The sequence below is a fragment of the Mchenga conophoros genome, linkage group LG6, assembly GCF_057382185.1.
Source record: "Mchenga conophoros isolate Kocher_MC1m ecotype Shallow Benthic linkage group LG6, M_conophoros_male_GT1.1, whole genome shotgun sequence".
Lineage (NCBI taxonomy): Eukaryota > Metazoa > Chordata > Actinopteri > Cichliformes > Cichlidae > Mchenga > Mchenga conophoros.
The window spans coordinates 2,256,101-2,280,931 of record NC_140531.1 but is presented as its reverse complement, the minus strand read 5'-3'; the positions used below and the strand labels follow the sequence as shown (position 1 = coordinate 2,280,931).

Genomic DNA, 24,831 nt, shown 5'->3' with positions numbered 1-24,831 from the left:
GGCTGAAAGATAGAGGTACTCACAGTGGGGGAGAGAGTACATCAATAGGGATTAACAGCAGAAAGTCCAGGGCTCACTCATTACAAATCAGCTGGAACTGACTGCAGGCCTGCAGAATTATTTTGTACTGAAATATTGACAAACATTTTCATTGATGTGGCAACATAAACAAATTGTCTTCTTCTTCTTGGACATGTGTGTTAGCTTTTGCCCCTCATTTTTACACCCAAAACTACTGCACATACATTTGTGAATTTGTCAGCACAGGAAGCCTGCCCACAATTAAAGCAACTGTAACACAGAAAAGTTTGGTTTAGTACAAATGATGCACATTGTGCAGAATCGATTAATGATACAGAATACTTTACTATGCTAAAGGCAAAGTGTAACAAGATCAGTGATATTGACAGAACCATTATGACACACCAGGCATCACTTGTGCTCGAGGTGCAAGTTTAATTTTTTAAAATATACTAATTATATCTATGTACAGTTTATCTCTATAATCTATTATGCATCTATATCTATAATCCTTATACTGTATCAACCACATCTGCTTGGCTGCTCCTTCGCAGTTGTAAAAAGCTCAGTTGTTCTCTCCCACCCAGTCCCAGTGGAATACTGAAATAGGGAAGGCATGATAAGACAATTGATAGCAGCTGCCCCGCCAGCTTCTCCTGGCCCTGCCCCTAAACCTATTGCATGACCCTTCCTCTGCAGCTGAGCCACAGACCAGACACCACCACATACCTCCACTGCCCAAATAAGGTTGAGGAGCACTCCAGCCTGTCACAATTATTGTTAGCAGATTAGCCATGCAACCAAGCTAGCTAAACAATATTAACAGCTGGGTACAAGCTAATATTATGTCAGCTATTATTGAGTTTCAGTCACCTACAAATCACTCTTCCCCCTGACAAACAATTTGGCTACTTTCTCTCATTCTGTGAGAGTTTATTCATTAAGTGTCTGAGCCCAGCAATGTTTTTTTCACTTAAAAGAAAGTTTCACTAACAGAGGCTAACAGCAGCTAACAGGAGCTGTAATAGCAAAGACAGCAGCGTTTGCCAACAGAAAAGTTCAGGACATCCTCAGTTACTCACCTTACTTTGGCTGTCATTGGACAGAAGCGTCACTGACTCACAAACGTTTATCAGACTCCTTTCACAAAGTTTTACAATCTCCTTCAGAGTAAATTCACAAGGACAGATACTGATAGCAGAGGCAAACTTTACATAGTTTACATTAACTATGAATGTGTTCAGAAGTGTTTGAAGTCAGTGAAGATGAAGAGTTGTTTGTCCTACAGCAGCCACTGTAATTATAATGATGCACTTAAATTGGGAGGTGTAAGAAAGCAAAACTGACTGCAATCTCCTGACACTTAGTAGTGAGAGTTCATATTTTAATATTTAAGTATGGTTGCTGGCTTGCTCCCTTGGGGGTTGTGGTCTGTGGTGGCTTGGGCCTATTTGTTACATGGTGGGGGCTCCACCAGGTGTGGACCGGTTCCCAGTGCCTGGTGTTCTGGTGTCACGGCTCATGTTGAGGTGGCCAGCCTGTGCTGGGGTCTGCTGCAACACAAGATGAGTAGAGAACAAGTGGAAAGCCAGACATTTTGATCAGAATGGTAGATAGGTGCTGAGATTCTACTGCAATTGACCAGACACTTATTTTTTTCTATTGTCCTTAGCAGGGCAGCATGGGTAGTTTTCAAAAAGCAGCAGCACCTACAAAAATGGCGTTGGTCTGAGGGAACAGAAATCTTACCTTTAACAGATGGAAAGAGTGGAAGCTGGTATCCGAAAGACTACTTGAAGGGAGATGGTCTGGTTCCTGATGAAGTCATGGTATTGTGGGCATACTCTGTCCAGGCCAGCTGGGAGCTAAAGTGAACTGATTAGTTGAAGCAATGTAGCACACAGGGACCTCCAGTTCCTCCAGTCTGAGGATGAAAACCAGAAGACAGACTCACGCCAATTGGTGCCGTGCAGAGCAGAATTTGCAAGACTTGTGAAGTGAACTGGGTTTGGCGGTCAGACACAATGTCCAGGGGGATGCCATAAAGCCAGAAAACATGGTTGGTGAAGAGTTGTGCAGTCTCTAATGCAGGGGAAAGTTTGGAAAGAGTAACCAGTGAGCAGCTTTGGAGAAGTGATCAATAACAGTAAGTAATGCAGACATATATTAATGAATATCCTTGAATAGGGAGGGCCTCCGGAACAGACGCTTGAGGAAGGTTATTGTAGCAGTGTGTGCTAAATGAATTACCTTTCACTGGACAGAGTAGGCAATGTAGAGATGACCCCAAGTACATTTACCAGGATCAGGTTTGGTTTGCTGGGCTTCAAGGTGTGCGAACCAATGACACAGAAGGGGAGAAGGATGGTTAATTCGTTAATTCGAGGTCAGATGGCCCAGGATGTGAGTCGGCGTTAAGGCGTCTGGGGAGGGAACTCAAAACTGGACCCCAGACGCCTTAACGCCCACTCACATCCTGGGCCATCTGACCTCAGGAATTCGCATGATAGGGTGGGGCCAGGTTTCACAATGAGCTCACCCGAAACCCTGGCTGATTGGGACTCACACCCAGTTTCACACCTTGGCTCAGGCGATTAGAGGATCATCAGGGGTCCTTTTGTCCCTCTGTGGGGGGAAACTCCCACTAGGTTTATATCTGGGACTCTCCACCATTTGACCTTAGAACTGAAGAAGCTTCTCGGGTGAGAGGTGAAACATCTTCAAGTAACTTAAAGAAGTCCAGACGCTTTTCTTTGCAAGCTCCTTTGACTACGATGACCTGGATGACTGAGAACCTTCACAGACATTTCTGCTTCTTAATTCAGATCAAACTGAGGTTATTGTACTCGGCCCTGAAAAGCTTAGAAATATGGTATCTAACCAGATTCTTACTCTGGATGGCATTACCTTGGCCTCCAGTAACACTGTGAGGAACCTTGGAGTCATTTTTGACCAGGACATGACCTTCAACGCACATATTAAACAAATATGTAAGACTGCGTTCTTCCATTTGTGCAACATCTCTAAAGTTAGAAATATCCTGTCTCAGAGTGACGCTGAAAAACTAGTTCATGCATTTATTACTTCCAGGCTGGACGACTGTAATTCATTATTATCAGGAAGTCCTAAAAACTCCCTGAAAAGCCTTCAGCTGATCCAAAATGCTGCAGCAAGAGTCCTGACAGGGACTAGAAAGAGAGAGCAGATTTCTCCTGTTTTGGCTTCCTGTTAAATCCAGAATTCAAAATCCTGCTCCTCACATACAAGGTCTTAAATAATCAGGCCCCATCTTATCTTAATGACCTTGTAGTACCATATCACCCTATTAGAGCACTTCGCTCTCGCTCTGCAGGCCTACTTGTTGTTCCTAGAGTATTTAAAAGTAGAATGGGAGGCAGAGCCTTCAGTTTTCAGGCCCCTCTTCTGTGGAACCAGCTTCCAGTTTGGATTCAGGAGACAGACACTATCTCTACTTTCAAGATTAGGCTTCAAACTTTCCTTTTTGCTAAAGCATATAGTTAGGGCTGGACCAGGTGACCCTGAATCCTCCCTTAGTTATGCTGCAATAGACATAGGCTGCCGGGGGATTCCCATGATGCATTGAGTTTTTCCTTTCCAGTCACCTTTCTCACTCACTATGTGTTAACAGACCTCTCTGCATTGAATCATATCTGTTATTAACCTCTGTCTCTCTTCCACAGCATGTCTTTATCCTGTCTTCCTTCTCTCACCCCAACCGGTCGCAGCAGATGGCCCCGCCCCTCCCTGAGCCTGGTTCTGCCGGAGGTTTCTTCCTGTTAAAAGGGAGTTTTTCCTTCCCACTGTTGCCAAAGTGCTGCTCATAGGGGGTCATATGATTGTTGGGTTTTTCTCTGTATCTATGAAGCGCCTTGAGGCGACTGTTGTTGTGATTTGGCGCTATATAAATAAAATTGAATTGAATTGAACAAACTTTTTTCAATCAAGAACCAGAGGACTTGCATTTCATGTGACTCATGCTCATGTGAAGGGACTGTGAGAAGATCAGGATCTTGTCTAGACTGTCAAAAATAAAAATGGTTAATGAAGTCCAGGAGGACATCATTCACCAGGGCCTGAAACATGGCAGGTGCGAACTTCTGTGTCCTGCTCAGCGATCGAGGTTAGTTCTCCAGATCCTCATGCCTCCTCCTGCAAAGGTCCATTTTTTGGGTTGGATGGTTCTGTTATTGCCAGTAGGCAGATTGGACTTAGGTGAAGGACTCACAAGGTCAAAGTTCAGTGTGCTTATTTACAGTGACTATATGTACACAACAATACAGTGCAAACTGGGAACAGTGCTCCAAGGGGTCCAAGGAATCCACAAAAAAACTCTCTCTCGACATAGGTTTTGGCATACCACACACCAGGCAAGTGTGTGTGTGTGTGTGCGTCGAACAAACACCCAGTAAATTTCCAGGGGCATCAAAGGCAGTGCAAACACAGAACAAAAAGAGCCAGGGTTTAACTTACTGTGCAGTTCAACGATCCAGCAGGGAATAGCAGCCAGATCATCTGTAATAGGTGGATAGTGAGACAGAGACCAAGGCAGAACACAAATCCAGAGGAATCAGCCAGGGAGGACTGAGGGTCCATGACACTTCCCTCCTTTATTGTCACTGTACATTTACAACGGACCTGTAGGTGCTCTGTACCAACTGTGCATGGAGTAAAATGCACAGTTGGACTCCATGTGTGAGTTGCCCTGAGTTATGAGGTTTAGAAATTGGTGGGTGGGTAGGGGTGGGGAGGTAGTGTTAGTTAACACCATCCCAGGGAAGAAGCTGTTTGTTAGCTGTTTTTAATGAACATCTTGTTTCTTCTGAGTCACACAGCTTAATGAAGTATAATGGTCTCTCTTTACATTACATCTGTTAACCTTTCTCCTCCTAATGTAATGGAGGTCTTCAGGTCTTTAAAACGGTTACTTCCAAATAAATCTGCAGATCCTGATCAGCTTAAAACTTATTTCCTTAAGTCGGATAAAATTTATAGCAGGACCTTTAACTTGTGATATTCTAGAAATTGTCCCATGTCGACCCTTTGTTGAAAGGAGATACTGTACTTTAGTTGTTACTAACAGGCTACAAGCTAAGTTTAATTACATTTTATTTATAAACAGTTAGCTCGAGATGTTTCTCTTCAGCACTGTAGCCAGGCTGACAAACAGTCAGAGCTCTGTTGAGCCAACCATCCCTTTAACGTTAACTAGTAATGACTTCATGAACTTCTTCACAAATAAAATTTTTATCATTAGAGAAAAAATGACCAATAATCATCCCACAGATGTAATATTATCTACAGCTACTCTTAGTACCATCGATGTTAAGTTAGACTCTTTTTCTCTAATTGATCTTTCTGAGTTAACTTCAATAATTACTTCCTCCAAACCATCAACGTGTCTTTTAGACCCCATTCCTACAAAACTGCTCAAAGAAGTCCTGCCATTAATTAATTCTTCAATCTTAAATATGATCAACCTATCTTTAATAATCAGCTATGTACCACAGACCTTCAAGCTGGCTGTAGTTAAACCTTTACTCAAAAAGCATCTCTAGACCCAGCAGTCTTAGCTAATTATAGGCCAATCTCCAACCTTCCTTTCATATCGAACATCCTTGAAAGAGTAGTTGTCAAACAGCTAACAGATCATCTGCAGAGGAATGGTTTATTTGAAGAGTTTCTGCCACATTCGAGTCGTTTCCTCAGAGCCACTAAAACCATCAATATTAGCTGCTAAAGATGTCGTAACACTATTCATTCTTTTGATTTCTTTCCAGAAATAATTTACCATATTGATCCCCAATTGGCCCTTACTGTAGCTTCATTCCTTTTAATAAAACGTAAATCATACTTAAATTTAGGATTTGTGTGTTTCATATAGTCAAAAAATGGCCAGAAAATTGCTGCCCAGACTCCACCCAAGCCTCAGGCCCCAGCATGAAGCTCCTCAGCATATAACTTCCAGCCTGGTTTACCTTTATACACCTTAGGCTATGAACTGCTCGACACAAGTAGGGACTCTACAATATTCTCATATAAAGAACACAACTCAGCCACATGTTGAGCGTTTGTACAGGTAACATCATAACATGCAGATGCATCTTTTGGTAGCTCAATCTTACTCAGCAGAACATCAGACTGATCAAAGTATACCATAAGATCCTCCTCAGTCAGGGTAGCCCAGTGTATTTTCCCTTCAACTATATTATTAGTCAAAGGCATCACAGTAGGCACTTTGTCCAGATTTACAGACACAGGTGCATGATCAGTGAGAGCCAGATTATAATTAAAATCTTCCACAGCATGTCTTTTATCCTGTCTTCCTTAGCTCACCAAAACCAGTCGTGGCAGTTAACCTGGTTTTGGCCTGGTTGGCAAGCCTGGTTCTGCCGGTAGTTTCTTCCTGTTAAAAGGGAGTTTTTCCTTCCCATTGTTTGAAAGTGCTGCTCATAGGGGGTCATATGATTGGTGGGTTTTTCTCTGTATATATCATTGTAGGGTCTACCTTACAATATAAAGGCGACTAATGTTGTGATTTTGTGCTGTATAAATAAAATGAATTGAATTGAAATTGAATTGAAATCATGAGGGTGCAGTTTTCCAATTAACCAAGATATCATGGCCACTTATTGTTTTCTTTTGTTTCTTTATTATTATACTATATAAAGACACCAGCCTTTGCTATTAAATCACAGGCATCCTTTAAGCTTTTAATGTTCTGGCAAAGTATTTTATCCACTTTGTTATTTTGACATTTTCTAGTTATTTCACTGCAGCATTAACATTTAACTACCTATAACATTTTAACTTCACACATTTTCAATACTGTTATAACTAGACCATGTTCACTGTGAAAAGTAACTGTGTTTAATCGTGTCTTAGAAGTTGAATGCGGCGCATGAGAGGAATATGTGGAGCAACACTGACACCTAGAGGCATTAACGTCTTAGAGCAGCTGAAAACTGTCATTTTAGATCTTTATCTGTAACGGCTCTTTACTACACCCAACAAATTAGGAGCCACTGTTGCATGACAGAAAACACTAAACCATCTGAGAGACTATGCATCATTCCATGGGTCTAAAAAAATAAACACTGTGAAATATTTAATCGAATTATGTAATATTTTCTAAAATGTCCTTTGAAGTGTCTTTAATAATACTTACAATACAGACACTTAGTGCAAACCGCTGTATTTTAGCTTTTATTCTTTTCCTAAGTTGACATTGACAAAGTTTTTTTGTTGCGGTTGCAGTCTAACTAAATTCATCATGTTTCACAGTTTTCTCACATTTGTGTTTGTTGGTGGTTAAAATATATGAGACTTTTATAACCAATGACTTGGTAATGTCCTGAGATTAGATTTTCACCTGAGTGAAAATCTAATCTCAGGATGTACCACAGTTCACTGATCACATCAACTTGCTGAACCGGCACACGGAAGACGATCAAAGCAGCCAAACGTGAGTACAGGGACAGGGTGGAGCAACAGTTTGACAACCCTCGGAGTATGTGGCAGGGACTAAACACGATCACCGGCACATCAAGTTCACCAGGGAGGATATGAAAAATGACAGGTTAGCCTTGACTATGAAATTTCCATCAGTGTTGGGGACATTTAAAGTTGACATTTTAAGTTTATGAGTACCATAAACCAACATATACTGATCAGTACTCAAGGTTTGACTCTCAGCATCCACTGGAGTACAAACTAGAAGTCATCAGGACGCTACAACACAGAGCAAACACCATCCCCACAGACACAGCAGCCAGGGAGGCAGAAGAACATCAAGAAGGCCCTGAGTAAATGTGGTTATCCCAGCTGGACTTTTGTCAAAGCTGGGAAGGCTCCTAAAGAAAGCTCCAGCCAATCAAGGAGAGAAGGACAACCGCTGCCTACGTGAAAACCTGTAGTGACCCTGTATGTGTCAGGAGTATCTTAACAGTTGAGACACATTTTTTCTACTCACCGCATCTTCATGGCTTTTAAACTCCAAAACACCCTCTGCCAAAAATTGGTCTACTCTAAGGAATGGGTCCCTCGGCACAAACACAATAATATAGTGTACACAGTTAAGCGCCAGAAGGATTGCCCTGATTTATACATAAGGGAAATCAAAGAATCTCTAGGTAAGCAGATGGCACAACACAGAAGAGCTAACTTGTCAGGCCAGGACTCGGCAGTCTCTGCACACCTACGAGCCAGTGGCTCCTCTTTCAATGATGACGATGTCCAACGGATGTCAGCAGAGCTGAGTCAAAAGTTACACCAAGGTTCCTGATAAGAGGTAAGTGTCAAAGGCAGAGGTCAGGTCCAGCATCAGCAAAACAGAGCATTCTCCTGCATCACGTCTCATCAAAATGTCACTGGAGACTCTCAGAAGTGCAGTTTCAGTAGAGTGAGCTCTACAGAAGCCGGATTGGAATTTATCCAGTAGGCAGAAATAGGCAGCCCTCGCATCTCGAACTGAAGTGTCGAAAGAAACTAAAAGGTCCTTTAAATGAAGGAGATGGACATGTAGATGAGTTTTCCTTCATGATCGCTCAAATCTATGACAACGCTTTAAACAGCAAATGCTGTCATTTATCCAGGGGGATGACTTTGAAACAGGAACTAGTCTGGTTTTGACAGGACATACAGTTTTAAAAATAGAAAGACAGGAATTATTAAAAATTATTTAGAAACCTCGGGCAAAAAGATCAGAGTCATCATCATGTGTATATTAAAATCCCAGACTATAACCAGTCTGGACAGCTTCAAGGTGGAGGATAAAAAAACTGAACTCCTTTAACCTCCTAGGACTTGCCGTCCACATATGTGGACATCACATTTTGGGTTATTTAGACCAAAATACTCAATTTTGCTCTACAAGGGCCTGATATCCACTTACGAGGACGTTATACTGCTACTGTTCTATCGAAATTTTAAACAAATATCCTCACATGTGGCTCTTATTTTTCTTAGAAACAAAAATCAGGTTAAAAAAAAATCTGGCAATTCTTTGTTTTTATATTCATCGGGTGCCAATCAGCCCAAATATCAAAGAGAAATTAAAAATGCATGCCGTGGAAGAGTTCTTAGGAGGGTCTTAGGAGGTTAAAGGAGCTATTTAGGCCAGGTGGACAATACACTACAGCACAGTAAAAAGGATCTTTATTTCCAACTCTAACCAGCTGTATTTCAGACAATGAAAAATGTCCTTCCACTACAGGATGACAGTGAAACCAGCTGTAGGGAGGCAGGAATTGTGCAATTTGGCAACTCTGGCCCTAAATCATCTCTTTCCTTCACCAGGCTCTCCAGAGAAGCAGTTTCAGCCTTTCTTGATGCTTTAAGGTTGATGTGATATGTTTGTGTCCGACTGTCCGACTGTACCACTTCATAGCCAACACCTGCCGCTTGCCGTGTGACCACAAAGGGTCCTTGACATTTGGCGAGTAGCTTTCAGCTAGAAGAAGTGAGTAATACAAGCACTTTGTCTCCCAGTGAAAATTGTCTGAGTCTAGCCCTTCTGTTGTACAGGCACTACGGCCGTTCCTGGGCCTGGAGCAAATTCTTACATAGTGATGTTTTGGTTTGTTTGTTTCATATTGGGAATCTGGTCATTTATATATTCTGTCTTTTATTTATATGAAAGAAACTATAGTGTGATGTTTTTTTTTGTTTGCTTTGCTTTTGTTTTATTTGTTTGTTTATTTTATGAAAGATTATAAGAAAACTAAATGAGTGAGATGTGAAATTTGAGGTAGGGTCAAGTATATACTTCTGCCTAGTCCTTTTCAAACAAAAGAGTGGAATGATATTATGTAACGATGGTGATTATACATGTTTGACATAAAAATGAACTGAACATTTTGCATGTGAAAATATTCATTTTCATCTTCTCCCACAAAGTTATGCAACATATGTAAAAACATAATTTAAGAATATTTGCATTTAACAAGAAACTCTTTACAGTATTTTCTGTCTATATGATTAAAGTGAGGACAAATTAGTAACCTGAATTAATCGGGATAGGACAAGTCATCTTGCTTTTGACAGACAAGCGTTCACACTTGTCTCTACACAAAAGGCTAAACTAAACATGAACATTAGGTGCCAAACAAAGACAGTAAAATGCAGAACAGTAAAACAACCAGCTATGAAAGATTTGTGGTCACTGAATTATGGATGCAACAGTTCCTTTCAGTTTCAGTTCTCATTAATTTTTAAACAAAACACAGCAAAACTTCTCTGTCATAGTTGAAAGCCTGAGGTGATATCCTTATTTCAGGTCTTTCGACAATACACAATATTTTTTATTATTATATATAACTTAATTTATGCACATCTATGGTTTGGTTTCTTTGTATGTGTGGATTGGATGGATTGTTACCGACATCTGGTGGGAATTTCATGTCAGTAACACCCTTAGAAATATATTTACTTAGAAAATTGATGATGTGTTCAATACTTAGTTTTTTCTCTCTTCAACATGACATCGTCCGCATCCATGCAGCTGCAGCACCAATCTGTCTGTCAATCTACTACTCCCTTCTCCCATTACCCGTGAACAAGACCCTGAGATGGAGGAATAAGATGGCGCCGAGTATGGCAGCCTCGTCGCGAGCTCCCCCAAGCAACGGCTTTCTTCTGTGTTTAATTTTACTTTTCCTTTATTTTTTCACGAGCAGCACTTGTCTCCTTGTGTACGACCGACAAACCTTACTGGACATAAAAGACGGTCTTTCTTATAACTTTCCGGAGTTCAAGTTTTGCAACACGGACGCTCCGTTTGCAGACCCCCCATTCATCTCACCTGAGACGCCTTTGTTCTCTGGCCCTGGAGGCCGCAAACGCCGGCGCAGAGGGAGAAGATCTGGCGTTCTGGTTCGACTGAGACGGCGCACTTACAGACCACCGTTACCCAGTTTATTACTGGCTAATGTGCAGTCTCTGGAGAACAAGCTGTGCGAGCTTCGGGCACGGATCTCATTCCAGCGAGAGATGCGGGACTGCTGCGTGATCTGCCTCACAGAAACCTGGCTATCGGACAAAGTACCGGACTCCGCAATACAACTGCCGGGGTTCTCTGTGCACCGCGCGGACAGGTCACAGGATCTTACTGGGAAAAGCAGAGGCGGTGGTGTATGTTTCATGATCAACAACAGCTGGTGTGATTATGCGAACGTGCACCCGGTCAAATCCTTCTGCTCACCGGACCTGGAGTACCTGATGATTAAGTGCCGGCCATTCTGGCTACCGAGGGAATTTACAGCAGTGATTATTACGGCTGTTTACATTCCCCCACAAGCCGACACTGACCGAGCACTCAGGGAACTGTACAGCGCGATCAGCAGCGAGGAAACCGCACACCCAGAGGCAGCGTTTATCACAGCCGGAGACTTTAATAAGGGAAACCTGAAGAAAGTCTCACCAAAACTCCATCAACACATCCTTTTCAACACACGTGGAAACCGGCTACTCGACCACTGTTACACCTCTTTCCGGGATGCGTACAAAGCCCTCCCCCGCGCCCCATTCGGCCAATCAGATCACCGCTCCATCCTGCTCCTGCCCGCCTACAGGCAGAAGCTGAAACAGGAAGCTCCAACCCGGAGGGCGGTGCACTGTTGGACGGACCAATCGGAGTCTGCGCTGCGGGACTGTTTTGATCACGCGGACTGGGAAATGTTTCACGTGGCCGCCAGAGACATTGATGAGTACACAGACTCAGTCTGTGGATTTATCAGGAAATGCGTGGAAGATGTCGTCCCATCCAGAACAGTTAAATCCTTCCCAAATCAAAAACCCTGGATTAACGGAGATGTTCGCGCGGCACTGGCGGCACGGAGCACCGCCTTTGCCTCCGCGAACACATCGGACTACAAACACGCACATTACCAACTCCGGAAGACGATCAAAGCAGCCAAACGTGAGTACAGGGACAGGGTGGAGCAACAGTTTGACAACCCTCGGAGTATGTGGCAGGGACTAAACACGATCACAGACTTTAGAGGGAAAACCAGCACACCGCAGACCACGGCCTCTCTGTGTGAGGATCTAAACGTATTCTACGCTAGATTCGACACAGCGAACACCATGAGACCGGACAGTGTGCGCACCGCGGATGACGTCAGTGCGCACACTGTGTCTGAGGAGGATGTGCGGAAGTGCTTCAGGAAGGTGAACGCACGCAAAGCTACTGGTCCGGACGGGATTCCCGGCCGCGTCCTCAGGTCATGCGCGGCTCAGCTGGCTGGAGTGTTCACACACATCTTCAACCTTTCCCTCTCTCTGTCTGTAGTCCCAGCCTGCTTCAAAATGGCCACCATCGTCCCTGTACCCAAATCCTCCACCATCTCCTCATTGAACGACTGGCGACCTGTAGCCCTGACCCCCATCGTAAGCAAATGCTTCGAGAAGCTGGTCAGGGACTTCATCTGCTCTGCACTACCCGACTCACTGGACCCTCTACAGTTCGCATACCGCCACAACAGGTCCACTGATGATGCCATAGCCCTGACACTACACACTGCCCTGTCACACCTGGAGAAGAGAGACACGTATGTGAGGATGCTGTTTGTAGATTACAGCTCAGCATTCAATACCATCGTTCCCTTGAAGCTGGACAGGAAACTGCAGGATCTAGGACTGAGCAGCTCCCTCTGCAGCTGGATCCTTAGCTTCCTGTCTGACAGACGCCAGGTGGTCAGACTGGGCAGCATCACCTCATCCCCCATCACACTGAACACTGGTGCTCCACAGGGGTGTGTACTGAGCCCTCTCCTATACTCACTCTACACCTACGACTGCACAGCCACTAACAGCTCCAACATCATTGTGAAGTTTGCGGACGACACTACAGTGGTGGGTCTTATCACCAACGGTGATGAGACGGCTTACAGGGAGGAGGTCAGCGCCCTGACCCACTGGTGTCAAGACAACCATCTCACCCTCAACGTCGCAAAGACAAAGGAGTTGATAGTGGACTTCCGGAGGTGCAGAGAAGTACACACCCCCATCACCATCAACGGCGCTGCTGTGGAGAGAGTGAGCAGCTTCCGGTTCCTTGGTGTACATCTGGCTGAGGATCTTACGTGGTCAGTACACACAAACAAAACAGTGAAGAAGGCGCAGCAGCGCCTCTTCTTTCTCAGGAGACTGAAAAGATTCGGCATGAGCCCCCGCATCCTCAGGACCTTCTATCACTGTGCCATTGAGAGCATCCTCACTGGATGCATCACCACCTGGTATGGCAACAGCACCGCCTACAACCGCAAAGCTCTCCAGCGAGTAGTGCGGTGCTCTGAACGGATAATTGGAGGTGAGCTTCCCTCCCTCCAAGACATCTACAGGAAGCGCTGCCTGAGGAAAGCGGGGAGGATCATCAAGGACTCCAGTCACCCCAGCCATAAACTGTTCAGACTGCTTCCATCAGGAAGGAGGTTCTGCAGCATCCGGTCCCGTACCAGCAGACTGAGAGACAGCTTCTTCCATCAGGCCATCAGACTGCTGAACACTTCATAGACACCTCAGCTTCACTACTGGAACTTCAACATTATGCACTCCATACTGTACAGTAATGCCACTGTTTTGCACATATTCAACTCTGTATATTTTTATATATTTTATTTATTGTTTACTCTATTTAATTTGTAAAATATGTGTATACACACACACACACACACACACACACACACACACGTAGAAAAATATTTAGTATACACATCCAGAAATGCATACACTATTATATATTGTAAGATAAGATAAGATAAGATAAGATAACCTTTATTAGTCCCACACGTGGGAAATTTGTTTTGTCACAGCAGGAAGTGGACAGTGCAAAAGTTATGAGGCAAAAATTAGAATACAATAAGAATAAATACAGTACACAACTGTACAGAATAGAATAAAATAAAATACTATATACAGTAGAATAAAATAAAATAAATATACAATAAGATAAAAATAGAATACGAATGCTATATACAACTGAGTAAAAATACAACGATGACAGAAAGGATTATTGCACTTAGTATTATTGCATATGTATGGATGTGTGTGCTTGATCAGTTAAAGTCTTTATTATGGAGTCTGACAGCAGTGGGGAGGAAAGACCTGCGAAATCTCTCCGTCCCACACCGTGGGTGCCGCAGTCTCCCACTGAAGGAGCTGCTCAGTGCTGTCACAGTCTGCTGCATGGGGTGGGAGACGTTGTCCAACAGGGATGACAGCTTAGCCGCCGTTCTCCTGTCACTCACCACCTCCACTGGGTCCAGAGGGCATCCTAGAACAGAGCTGGCCCTTCGGATCACCCTGTTCAGTCTCTTCCTGTCCCCAGCAGAGATGCTGCCGCCCCAGCAGACCACACCATAAAAGATAGCAGAAGCCACCACAGAGTCATAGAAGGTCTTCAGGAGTGGGCCCTCCACTCCAAACGACCTGAGTCTCCGCAGCAGGTACAGCCTGCTCTGCATATACTACATATATTTATTAGTTTCAGATGTAGCCATTCTTGTATTTTGCTTGTTTACATTATTGTATTTTGCACAACTCTGTTGCTTGTGAAGCTCGCACACAAGAATTTCACTCACATGTGCTGTACCAATGTACCTGCACATGTGATGTGACAATAAAAGTGATTTGATTTGATTTGGGTATGTATGACCCAGGTGTCATCTGTACCAGCAGCTAGGTGCTGTCCTACAATAAGTGACACTGGGGAGCCCATGGCACATCCATGTTTTTGTCTATAGAGACCGTACTCTAGTATTTAAAATATGTTTTCTAAGGGTAGTCGTTGCTTGCTGTAGTTGTTTTCTGAAAGTCTCCACTGCCTATATTTTAGGTATGCAGAGTGAAGACTAGAGATGGCACGATACCACTTTTTTATGTCCGATACCGATACCGATATCATAAATTTGGATATCTGCCGATACCGATATGAATCCGATATAGTGTTTTTTAATCAACAAAACTGTTTTTTAAAATATCTTGCTGCATTTTGTATAAGTTCATACTCAAGTTTAAAACAACAACTACACTAAAGCTATTCTGTTATACCTGTATACAAAAAAAATATTTCATAGTTCAGCAATACTGATCAATCTAATAAACTTAAACCTACACCATCCTCCCTATTCTGGTATTTTAAAGAGTACTTAGCATAAATATTAAGCAACCTAACTAATAGGGTTCCAACTCCCAGCAACAACAAAAATAAATAAATAAAAAATAGGGAACCACCCCTCACGCTCCACCTCATGATGCTTAATCGACGTAATCAACCTTAATTTGATGCAGTGTGAAAAAAAATGCACAGAAATCAATTATTTTTCAAGAAATATTAAATAGATTCAACATCTTTCTTCAACAGAACTGCAGACTGCACAGATGGTACCTTCCCAAAGGAAAAAGTACTATAGCTTACTAGGGTATATATATTAGACTTAATAGTTACTATATACAGTAATTGACTTCTATACATTTTACATCAAATTAAAACTTTGGGTGTCGCAAGTTTTGTGAGGTGCTTTCGTGATATTTAATGGATCGGATTACATTTTTTATTTTTCTCCGATATCCGATCCAGTAATTTAGGTCAGTATCGGACCGATACCGATACGTAATATCGGATCGGTCCATCTCTAGTGAAGACTGAGATCATATCAAAGGACACTATAGTTTAATGTGGATCCAGTGTACGTCTCTGGACCTTGTTGGTGAAGTCAGTTGAGTTTTTGATGTGATGGGGTGCGTTCCCCACAAGGGGTGCCAGGATGGTGGCGAGGTGCTTGGAAATGTTGTAGGTGGCTGAATTTATACTGCTAACAATGGGTCTGAGTGGGACCTTCAATGTGGCTTGTAAGTCTATATATATGTAGGGTATAGCATACCCTGGGTATAGTCGGTGGTATGTAGGAAGGTCAATGATGTTTTCCTTTTCAAGTTGTTGCAGGTGACTGATGACTTCCTTTTTGTAGTTGCTTGTGAGGTCTTCAATTCAATTCAATCCAATTTTATTTACACAGCGCCAAATCACAACAACAGTCGCCTCAATGCGCTTTATGTTGTAAGGTCGACCCTACAATAATACATACAGAGAAAAAACAATGATCATATGACCCCCTATGAGCAAGCACTTTGGCGACAGTGGGAAGGAAAAAACCCTTTTTAAGAAGAAGAAACCTCCGACAGAACCAGGCTCAGGGAGGGGCGGAGCCATCTGCTGCGACCGGTTGGGGTGAGAGAAGGAAGACAGGATCAAGACATGCTGTTCAACACAGTATGATTAAGTGCGGTCTCACACATTTCTCACTCACACATTGTGAGAAGAAAAACTCAATGCATCATGGGAATCCCCCGGCAGCCTACGTCTATTGCAGCATAACTAAGGGAGGATTCAGGGTCACCTGGTCCAGCCCTAACTATATGCTTTAGCAAAAAGGAAAGTTTGAAGCCTAATCTTGAAAGTAGAGATAGTGTCTGTCTCCTGAATCCAAACTGGAAGCTGGTTCCACAGAAGAGGGGCCTGAAAACTGAAGGCTCTGCCTCCCATTCTACTTTTAAATACTCTAGAAACAACAAGTAGGCCTGCAGAGCGAGAGCGGAGCGCTCTAATAGGGTGATATGGTACTACAAGGTCATTAAGATAAGATGGGGCCTGATTATTTAAGACCTTGTATGTGAGGAGCAGGATTTTGAATTCTGGATTTAACAGGAAGCCAAAACAGGAGAAATCTGCTCTCTCTTTCTAGTCCCTGTCAGGACTCTTGCTGCAGCATTTTGGATCAGCTGAAGGCTTTTCAGGGAGTTTTTAGGACTTCCTGATAATAATGAATTACAGTCGTCCAGCCTGGAAGTAATAAATGCATGAACTAGTTTTTCAGCGTCACTCTGAGACAGGATATTTCTAACTTTAGAGATGTTGCACAAATGGAAGAAAGCAGTCTTACATAAAGGTCCTACATATGGTCTTCTCTTAAAGCTTATTGTTTTATTTTTTGTGACTGTCATTGTTTGTCACTGGGCCTTTTGTAATTGCTCTGTTCATTATTATTATTATTATTATTATTATTATTATTATTAATAATAATAATAATGGATTGCATTTATATAGCGCTTTTCGAGGCCCTCAGAGTGCTTTACAATTCCACTATTCATTCACTCTCACATTCACACACTGTTATCATTATTATTATTAGGGCAGAAAATGTGCAAAGGCCCTATTGTATCTATTCCTTTTATCAGGGCCTGTGCACACATGCAAAGGCCTTATTGTATCTGCTGCGTTTATAAGCCCAGAGGACTCACAGTGTGAAGGCAGAAATGCAACAGTTGGTGTCTAGTGCCTAGTGGGAACAGGAAATGTGCACTAGATTATAATCATCATCCAATCTAGATGAAATTTTTACTTGTGGTTCCACACATGATATACATCAGTGTTACATTTGGTCAGGTGTTATCCTCCATCACCACCGGGTGGGCATAGGAGATGTTTGGCACAGATCGGCCACAGTATGCTTGGTGATATGGGGACGTGCAAGGGATATTATTGGATCCGCTTCATATTTGGCCAGTCTGCCTGGGCCATTAATATTTTATTTTCTCTCATTTACACATAGATTGTCCAATCTGGACCACACACTTTTGAACACATTAGAAACTGCCATATTTGACTGTGGTCACAGCAGTATGTAGTGTGAACAGGAAATGTCATGTTTTACACATTAGGGTACAGTTTCAAGGCGGTTCACCCCAAGCAACTTCAAAATTTTCCAGGAAAGAGTTGGTCTTAGGTTACATTTAAAACTGTGAGTTACCAGCACCTCCAGCGACTTAGCTGAAAACATCGGAAGATCCATTTTGTCGGCCATCCAAAGGTTCAGCAGTAGTGGACTCTCGGCAGCTGCAGTCTCGACTTCACAATCGCTGCAGCACATGTCCAGCCAAATCGCTGGACATGCTCGTAGGCAAGAAGTGAAGCAGCTCATGGCGGTGAGAAGTGACGATCATTGGAGAGCAGACACAATGTGACCACTACTGGCACACTTTTGCACAGGAGGTTTTCGTAAAGCTTTTATTTTGGTATTTCTGTTGAGCCGTACAATAAATTTGCATGTTAGCTAAATATATAATTTCCTGTAACATTTAGATTTAACATTTAGATTTGTAGCACCCTCAAGGATTGACGTAGGCACAATGTAGAGTTATAAAACAGGGTTTATTCTGGTCTTGACAACCCGTGAGAACTGCTCATGGACAAAACAATAAAAGAAAAACATCACATCAAAATGCGCTCTTGTACTTAGTATCAATCAATCAAAAGTCCTTAAATACAGAAAATAAAACATTTAAAATACACAAACCTCGTGAGCTGTCATCCAGGAGGGGCTAAATAGTCCTTTATGGCCTTCTTTCTCACTTATCTCTTCTCTTTGAACAATATTTTCTCCATGTGTGGAGCAGCATGCAGACACCATGTGCACTACCATAAAGTGACAGGGTGGAGACCCAAACTGCAAACAACTGGACCCTCTATACTTCACCACCAGAGGGTGGAAAAGAGCAAACTCTGGACATACAGCTCAACAAACAAAATGCAAAACACCGTTACACTCCCACCAATCACTTGTGATTTTGAAAAATAAAGTATTGCCTATGAACTAATGAACTGCTTTTGAATGAACTATTATGACTTATCTTTTAAGCAGAGTGCGGTGGAGAATCTTCTTCGGCTTCAATCAGAATGACTGTCTTTTTGAATGGGTCTTTCCAGGTGCACAGGTTTGGACGTACGTTTCCCTGCTCTATCCAGGGTTGGATCACTCAGCAGCAATTTCACCTTCCTTACTCTTCCATCCTTTCCAGGGTACACTTCAATGATCCTTGCCAACTTCCACTGGTTGCGAAGAGTTATCTCATCCTTCAGGAGGACAACATCATTGATCTTAGCATTTCTGTGCTCTTTGGTCCACTTCTGTCTGCCTTGAAGATTTAACAAATACTCCTTTTTCCACCTCGTCCAGAAAGTGTTGGCAAGTAGGTGAACACGACGCCACCTCTTACGAGATAAAGATCTTCTTTCACAAACATTCCTGGAAGTGGAGAGATGATTGTGGACTTCATGGTTAGTATGTGATTCGGTGTTAAAGGTTCTGGGTTTGATGGATCACATACAGGGAGTGCAGAATTATCAGGCAAATGAGTATTTTGTCCACATCATCCTCTTCATGCATGTTGTCTTACTCCAAGCTGTATAGGCTTGAAAGCCTACTACCAATTAAGCATATTAGGTGATGTGCATCTCTGTAATGAGAAGGGGTGTGGTCTAATGACATCAACACCCTATATCAGGTGTGCATAATTATTAGGCAACGTCCTTTCCTTTGGCAAAATGGGTCAAAAGAAGGACTTGACAGGCTCAGAAAAGTCAAAAATAGTGAGATATCTTGCAGAGGGATGCAGCAGTCTCAAAATTGTAGTGATGGGCAGATGAAGCCCCATGAAGCACTGAAGCTTTTCATCCAATTGGTTCACCCCAACGCGAAGCTTCTTGAAGCTTCATTTGCTCTAGTAGGACACCTACTGGACGTAAAAATATTAGTTGGCATGAATTTGAAGAGTGTGGCATTTTGCACACAGCCTGTAAATGTCAACAACAAAAGGAGTGTGTAAAACATGTATATTGTAGTCATGGCAGTATACTGTGTATATTTATAGTGGCAGTATGGAAAATGATCATTTGGAAATGCCTAAGATGGAAATGATCATTTACTGTGAGGTGAGGTGTGGACAGTGGTTGTGCTTTTGTAACATTGAGGCAAGGACAGTGATTAGTGTTTAGGGGACACATCATTGGTTTTTATTTAAAAACAACAGTTTCTCCACTGTGGCAGGTCGTAGGCGATTTCTTTTTTTGGACAATATTTCCCCTGCCTTTGAAAACACTCGCTCACAGGGCACAGATGAGGCAGGGGTACACAGGTATGTCAGTGCTAACTTATATAAGTGAGGGTAGACATATTTCTGTCTCTCCCAGTATTTAAGAGGGGTCCTCCAGCCTTCCAATATTTGGCTCCATCATGTACCGTTGGACCTCAATATTTGCGTCTGCTGTCACATTTTGTGTCTGTGTCTGCCTGACACTCTCATCCAGGCGACGCCACAGGTTGTTACCTAAACAAAAAGGAGAGTCTTATGAGATACTACCAATTCAATTTCCAATTCAATGTTATTTCTATAGCGCCAAATAACAACAACAGTCGCCTCAAGGCGCTTTATATTGTACAGTAGATCATACAATAATAGATACAGTGGAAAACCCAACATTCAGTTTATATAAATGCAACTAAAATGCAATAACAATGGTACCGTGGGAAACAGCCTCAACAGATTGTGACGTTGATGGCTGTGGTGGTGGTGGTGCGGAGGAAGAGGTGGTGGAGGCCCTCATTACGGAAGCACATTCTACTTTCAGTCTTTTTTCTGCTTCGCTAGCTCTTGCAGGGCTGAGAAACCCGAGTTTTCTGAACCTTGGGTCCAGCAGTGTCGCAAGGAACATAATGCTCATGGTCTGTATTTTATCTAGCTTCTCTCTCAATAGCATCCTCAGCTTCTGAGCCAGAGAAGATCCAATGGATGGTGGTTCTACCATTTGTTCATTGAGGCAATGATTCAGCATAGTGAGCAAAGGTATGACCTTTGACCCAGACACCCTTTTTTCCTGAGAGAGCTCAGTGGTTGCATCGTTAAATGGTGCTAGGACAACCAGACACTCTGAAATTATACCAAAATCCTCAGATGACATAGGTGGGATGTCTGTTGTGAGACTTGCCAAAGCAGCACCCACTGGCTCCCTTTGCTCGAAAAGTCTTTGCAGCATATTGTAAGTGCTGTTCCAGCGGGTTTCCACCTCCTGTAGTAGTTTGTGTTGAGGCTTCCTTAGTTGTTCCTGCACGACTGAAAGCCTCTCCTTACAAAATACAATTTGAAAAAGCATACATTAGATTGTCAAGGGAGCAGAACTATACACATAAGTAGAATTAAAGAAACTGTAATTAAGCCACTTAAGAACTTACCTTTGCAGAGGTACTGCTCCTGAAATATCCCACGATCTTCCTGGACTTGGCTCGGATGTCAGAGAGCTCAGGGGTCTGGTCAAGGGCCTTCTTCACCACTAAGTTCAGGGTGTGAGCTATGCATATGGCATGTTTAAGTCTTAGCTCCCTTGCACAAGCCCCCATATTGGCAGCCCCATCTGTTACTAGGCATGTGACTTTGTCAGTAATTGCCCATTCTGCCATGAGTGTGCCTTTCACTTGTGCAATGTTTTCTGCAGTGTGTGCATTAGGAAAATATTGCACTCCTAAAACAACGGTGTTTAATGTGCTGGACTCATCAACAAAATGGCAGGTGACTGCAAGATAGGCCTCTGTGTTGATGGAGGTCCACATATCTGATGTCAGACTCACAGCTGCTGCCTTCTCAATGCTGGCCTTAGCTTTCTCCTTCATCTCCTGGTACCTGGCCTCCACCATGACTTTCAGGGCCTAAAGGAAAGTAAAAACATTTTGTTCACAAGTACGACGTGGCTGTGAAGCAGTGTGTAGTGTAGCTACACACTGAGGCTTTGAGCCTCAGTCCTGCCTGTTCACATTTTACTCTGTAGAAACTAAATGTTCACTGCTTTTATGACCTTTTTAGTGGGGAGAACATAACTAGGATTTAATGATTTAACAAATCTTTTAAATCCGCTGTCCTCCACAATGCTAAATGGCTGGGAGTCCTCAATCACCATGCTAACCAGGTCTTCATCTATTTGAGATTGCTCTGCTGAGGAAAGACAATAAAAACAAAGCACAAATATAAATATCACACACGTCACTTATTGCATTGTATGTAGAGCTGGGCGATATGAGATTTTTTCATATCACGATATGTTTTTTTCATTTCAGGCGATAACGATATCTATCACGATATAAGCCAAATAACTATATTTGTAAGATTTAAATGTGCCGTTGCTCACAAGTAAAATGTGAAATAATCAGCAGCTTGTTTTTATTTAAATATTTATTTCCCATAATAAGTTCAACAGGGTAGATGTACTTAAGGAACATGAGACTTTTTCAGATAAATAAAGGCAAATATTGCAAACTACACAAAAGGCAGCCGCTAAAGCGTTTAAGTTTCAAAATAGAACAAACGAAACAGACTAAATTGTCAATTCCACTTAGAAACAAAATATTAATTCTAAAAATAAATCTTAGTTTGTGTTACAGAAGAACAGACAAAACTGACTAACTTTTGTCAATATCAAATAAACTGAGAACTAAAAGGAAATTCTCAATCTCTCCTTGTTGTATAGCTGAGCTTTTCAAACAGTTTTAACAGTTACTTTAGTCTGACAAAAGCCGAATGACGAATTAGCGCTTCCAGTCAGAGACTGAGGCTACGTCCACACGTACACGGGTATTTTTGAAAACGGAGATTTTCCGTTTTCGTTTTAAAAAATAATCCCGTCCACACATAAAGGCAGAAATGAAGGAAAACGCTGCTATGAACATGCCAAAGCAGCAGGTGGCGCTAGATTCCTAACCGTGCAGAAATGTTGGCCAATCAGAAGTCTAGAAGCCTCGGTGGGAAAAAGTAAACAAAGCTGGGGCATAGAAGCAGAACCGAGTCGTATGTGTGGAGGGACAGTAACTGTGTGTATATGTAAGCATTTAAACACTGCAGAGAGTAGAATTAACAGTATTGTAGAAATTCATTTCACCGAAACAATAACGTGGCGCACAGTGTGACGCATGCACCAGTTCATTGTATTTCCAGACTTGCTTTCGGCACAATTTACAGTGCACGCTACTCTATTTTTGTCAGACTTGAAATAGCCGAAATACCTTCACACTACGGAACTTCTATGGCTCTTCCGTTCGACAATCTCTCCGGCGTTGGAACCATCATCTGTTTTCTCTTCGGTCACGCTCGGTTGATTTTTCTAGTTGGCACACTCATTTCCTCCATTACCCGCTGGCTGCTTCCCAAACAAACACACGTGCGGTTTGGCACTTGTGCTGTACGTAACAAGTCTCGCGACGTGACGCTGCGGCTGTGATTGGTTCGGCTCTGCGCTACTTAATTTGGATTGGCTGATCTTTTTTTTTTTTTTTTTTTTTTTAAGAGGACAAGAGCGACGAGGTCTATCGCGATAGCTTAATTTCTCTATCGAGTAAAAGTTATATCGCGATACATATCGTTATCGTTCTATCGCCCAGCTCTAATTGTATGATATTGTTATATCATTTAGTAACATTACAGCATGTTGGCTCACCTGGTCTTGCTCCACAATCGGTGTTCCCCTTATTCTCATGCAAAGCTCTGTAGTGCCTAAGCATGGATGAGGTGTTGTTGTTATATCCCAGCTCCCTGGCACATAGCAAACACCTCACCTTGTACAAAAGTACAGACAGCTTAACATAGGTTTTATTGCACCATCAGTATTATGAAAATACATCTTCTGTGGAAATTTACATACCTTGTTGGGAGATATGAGCTCAAAATGTTCCCACACAGGGGAGGACATCCTTCTCTTCGTAGCTGGCTCCATTCTCTCCTGTCTTTTTCTCCTCACTCTCCTAAACCTCCAAACTCTCTCCAAACTGTCTCCAACTCTCTCCAAACTGTCTCTAACTCTCTCCAAACTGTCTCTAACTCTCTCCAAACTGTCTCTCGCTCTCTCCAAACTGTCTCTAACTCTCTCCAAACTGTCTCTCGCTCTCTCCAAACTGTCTCTAACTCTCTCCAAACTGTCTCTCGCTCTCTCCAAACTGTCTCTAACTCTCTCCAAACTGTCTCTCGCTCTCTCCAAACTGTCTCCAACTCTCTCCAAACTGTCTCCAACTCTCTCCAAACTGTCTCCAACTCTCTCCAAACTGTCTCCAACTCTCTCCAAACTGTCTCCAACTCTCTACAAACTGTCTCTCGCTCTCTCCAAACTGTCTCCAACTCTCTCCAAACTGTCTCCAACTCTCTCCAAACTGTCTCTAACTCTCTCCAAACTGTCTCTCGCTCTCTCCAAACTGTTTCTCGCTCTCTCCAAACTGTCTCTAACTCTCTCCAAACTGTCTCTCGCTCTCTCCAAACTGTCTCTAACTCTCTCCAAACTGTCTCTAACTCTCTCCAAACTGTCTCTCGCTCTCTCCAAACTGTCTCTCGCTCTCTCCAAACTGTCTCTAACTCTCTCCAAACTGTCTCTCACTCTCTCCAAACTGTCTCTAACTCTCTCCAAACTGTCTCTCGCTCTCTCCAAACTGTCTCTAACTCTCTCCAAACTGTCTCTCACTCTCTCCAAACTGTCTCTAACTCTCTCCAAACTGTCTCCAACTCTCTCCAAACTGTCTCTCGCTCTCTCCAAACTGTCTCTCGCTCTCTCCAAACTGTCTCTAACTCTCTCCAAACTGTCTCCAACTCTCTCCAAACTGTCTCCAACTCTCTCCAAACTGTCTCTCGCTCTCTCCAAACTGTCTCTAACTCTCTCCAAACTGTCTCCAACTCTCTCCAAACTGTCTCTAACTCTCTCCAAACTGTCTCTCGCTCTCTCCAAACTGTCTCCAACTCTCTCCAAACTGTCTCCAACTCTCTCCAAACTGTCTCTCGCTCTCTCCAAACTGTCTCTCGCTCTCTCCAAACTGTCTCTCGCTCTCTCCAAACTGTCTCCAACTCTCTCCAAACTGTCTCCAACTCTCTCCAAACTGTCTCTCGCTCTCTCCAAACTGTCTCTAACTCTCTCCAAACTGTCTCCAACTCTCT

General features: G+C 42.8%; 1 protein-coding gene across 1 annotated transcript; it reads right to left on the bottom strand.

Annotated features, from left to right (window-relative positions):
• Positions 1 to 19,818: 19,818 nt before the first annotated feature.
• LOC146571848 (E3 SUMO-protein ligase ZBED1-like) lies at positions 19,819 to 23,629 on the bottom strand. Its single transcript, XM_085278419.1, has 6 exons — positions 23,558 to 23,629; positions 23,339 to 23,471; positions 21,722 to 21,858; positions 21,105 to 21,575; positions 20,398 to 20,998; positions 19,819 to 20,202 (listed from the first exon to the last, which is right to left on the bottom strand). The coding sequence occupies exons 1-6, from the start codon at positions 23,627 to 23,629 to the stop codon at positions 20,069 to 20,071; spliced, it is 1,548 nt and encodes a 515-aa protein (XP_085134545.1). The 3' UTR covers positions 19,819 to 20,068.
• Between the last annotated feature and the right edge of the window lie 1,202 nt (positions 23,630 to 24,831).

Bases quoted from the DNA above. Each gene is read 5' to 3' on its own strand.
- LOC146571848 (XM_085278419.1), bottom strand. From the start codon at position 23,629: ATGGAGCCAGCTACGAAGAGAAGGATGTCCTCCCCTGTGTGGGAACAT. The intron at 21,576-21,721 runs GTCATAAAAGCA...ACTTTCCTTTAG, and splicing joins ATGTTCTCCCCACTAAAAAG to GCCCTGAAAGTCATGGTGGA. The intron at 20,999-21,104 runs GTAAGTTCTTAA...GTATTTTGTAAG, and splicing joins GGAGCAGTACCTCTGCAAAG to GAGAGGCTTTCAGTCGTGCA.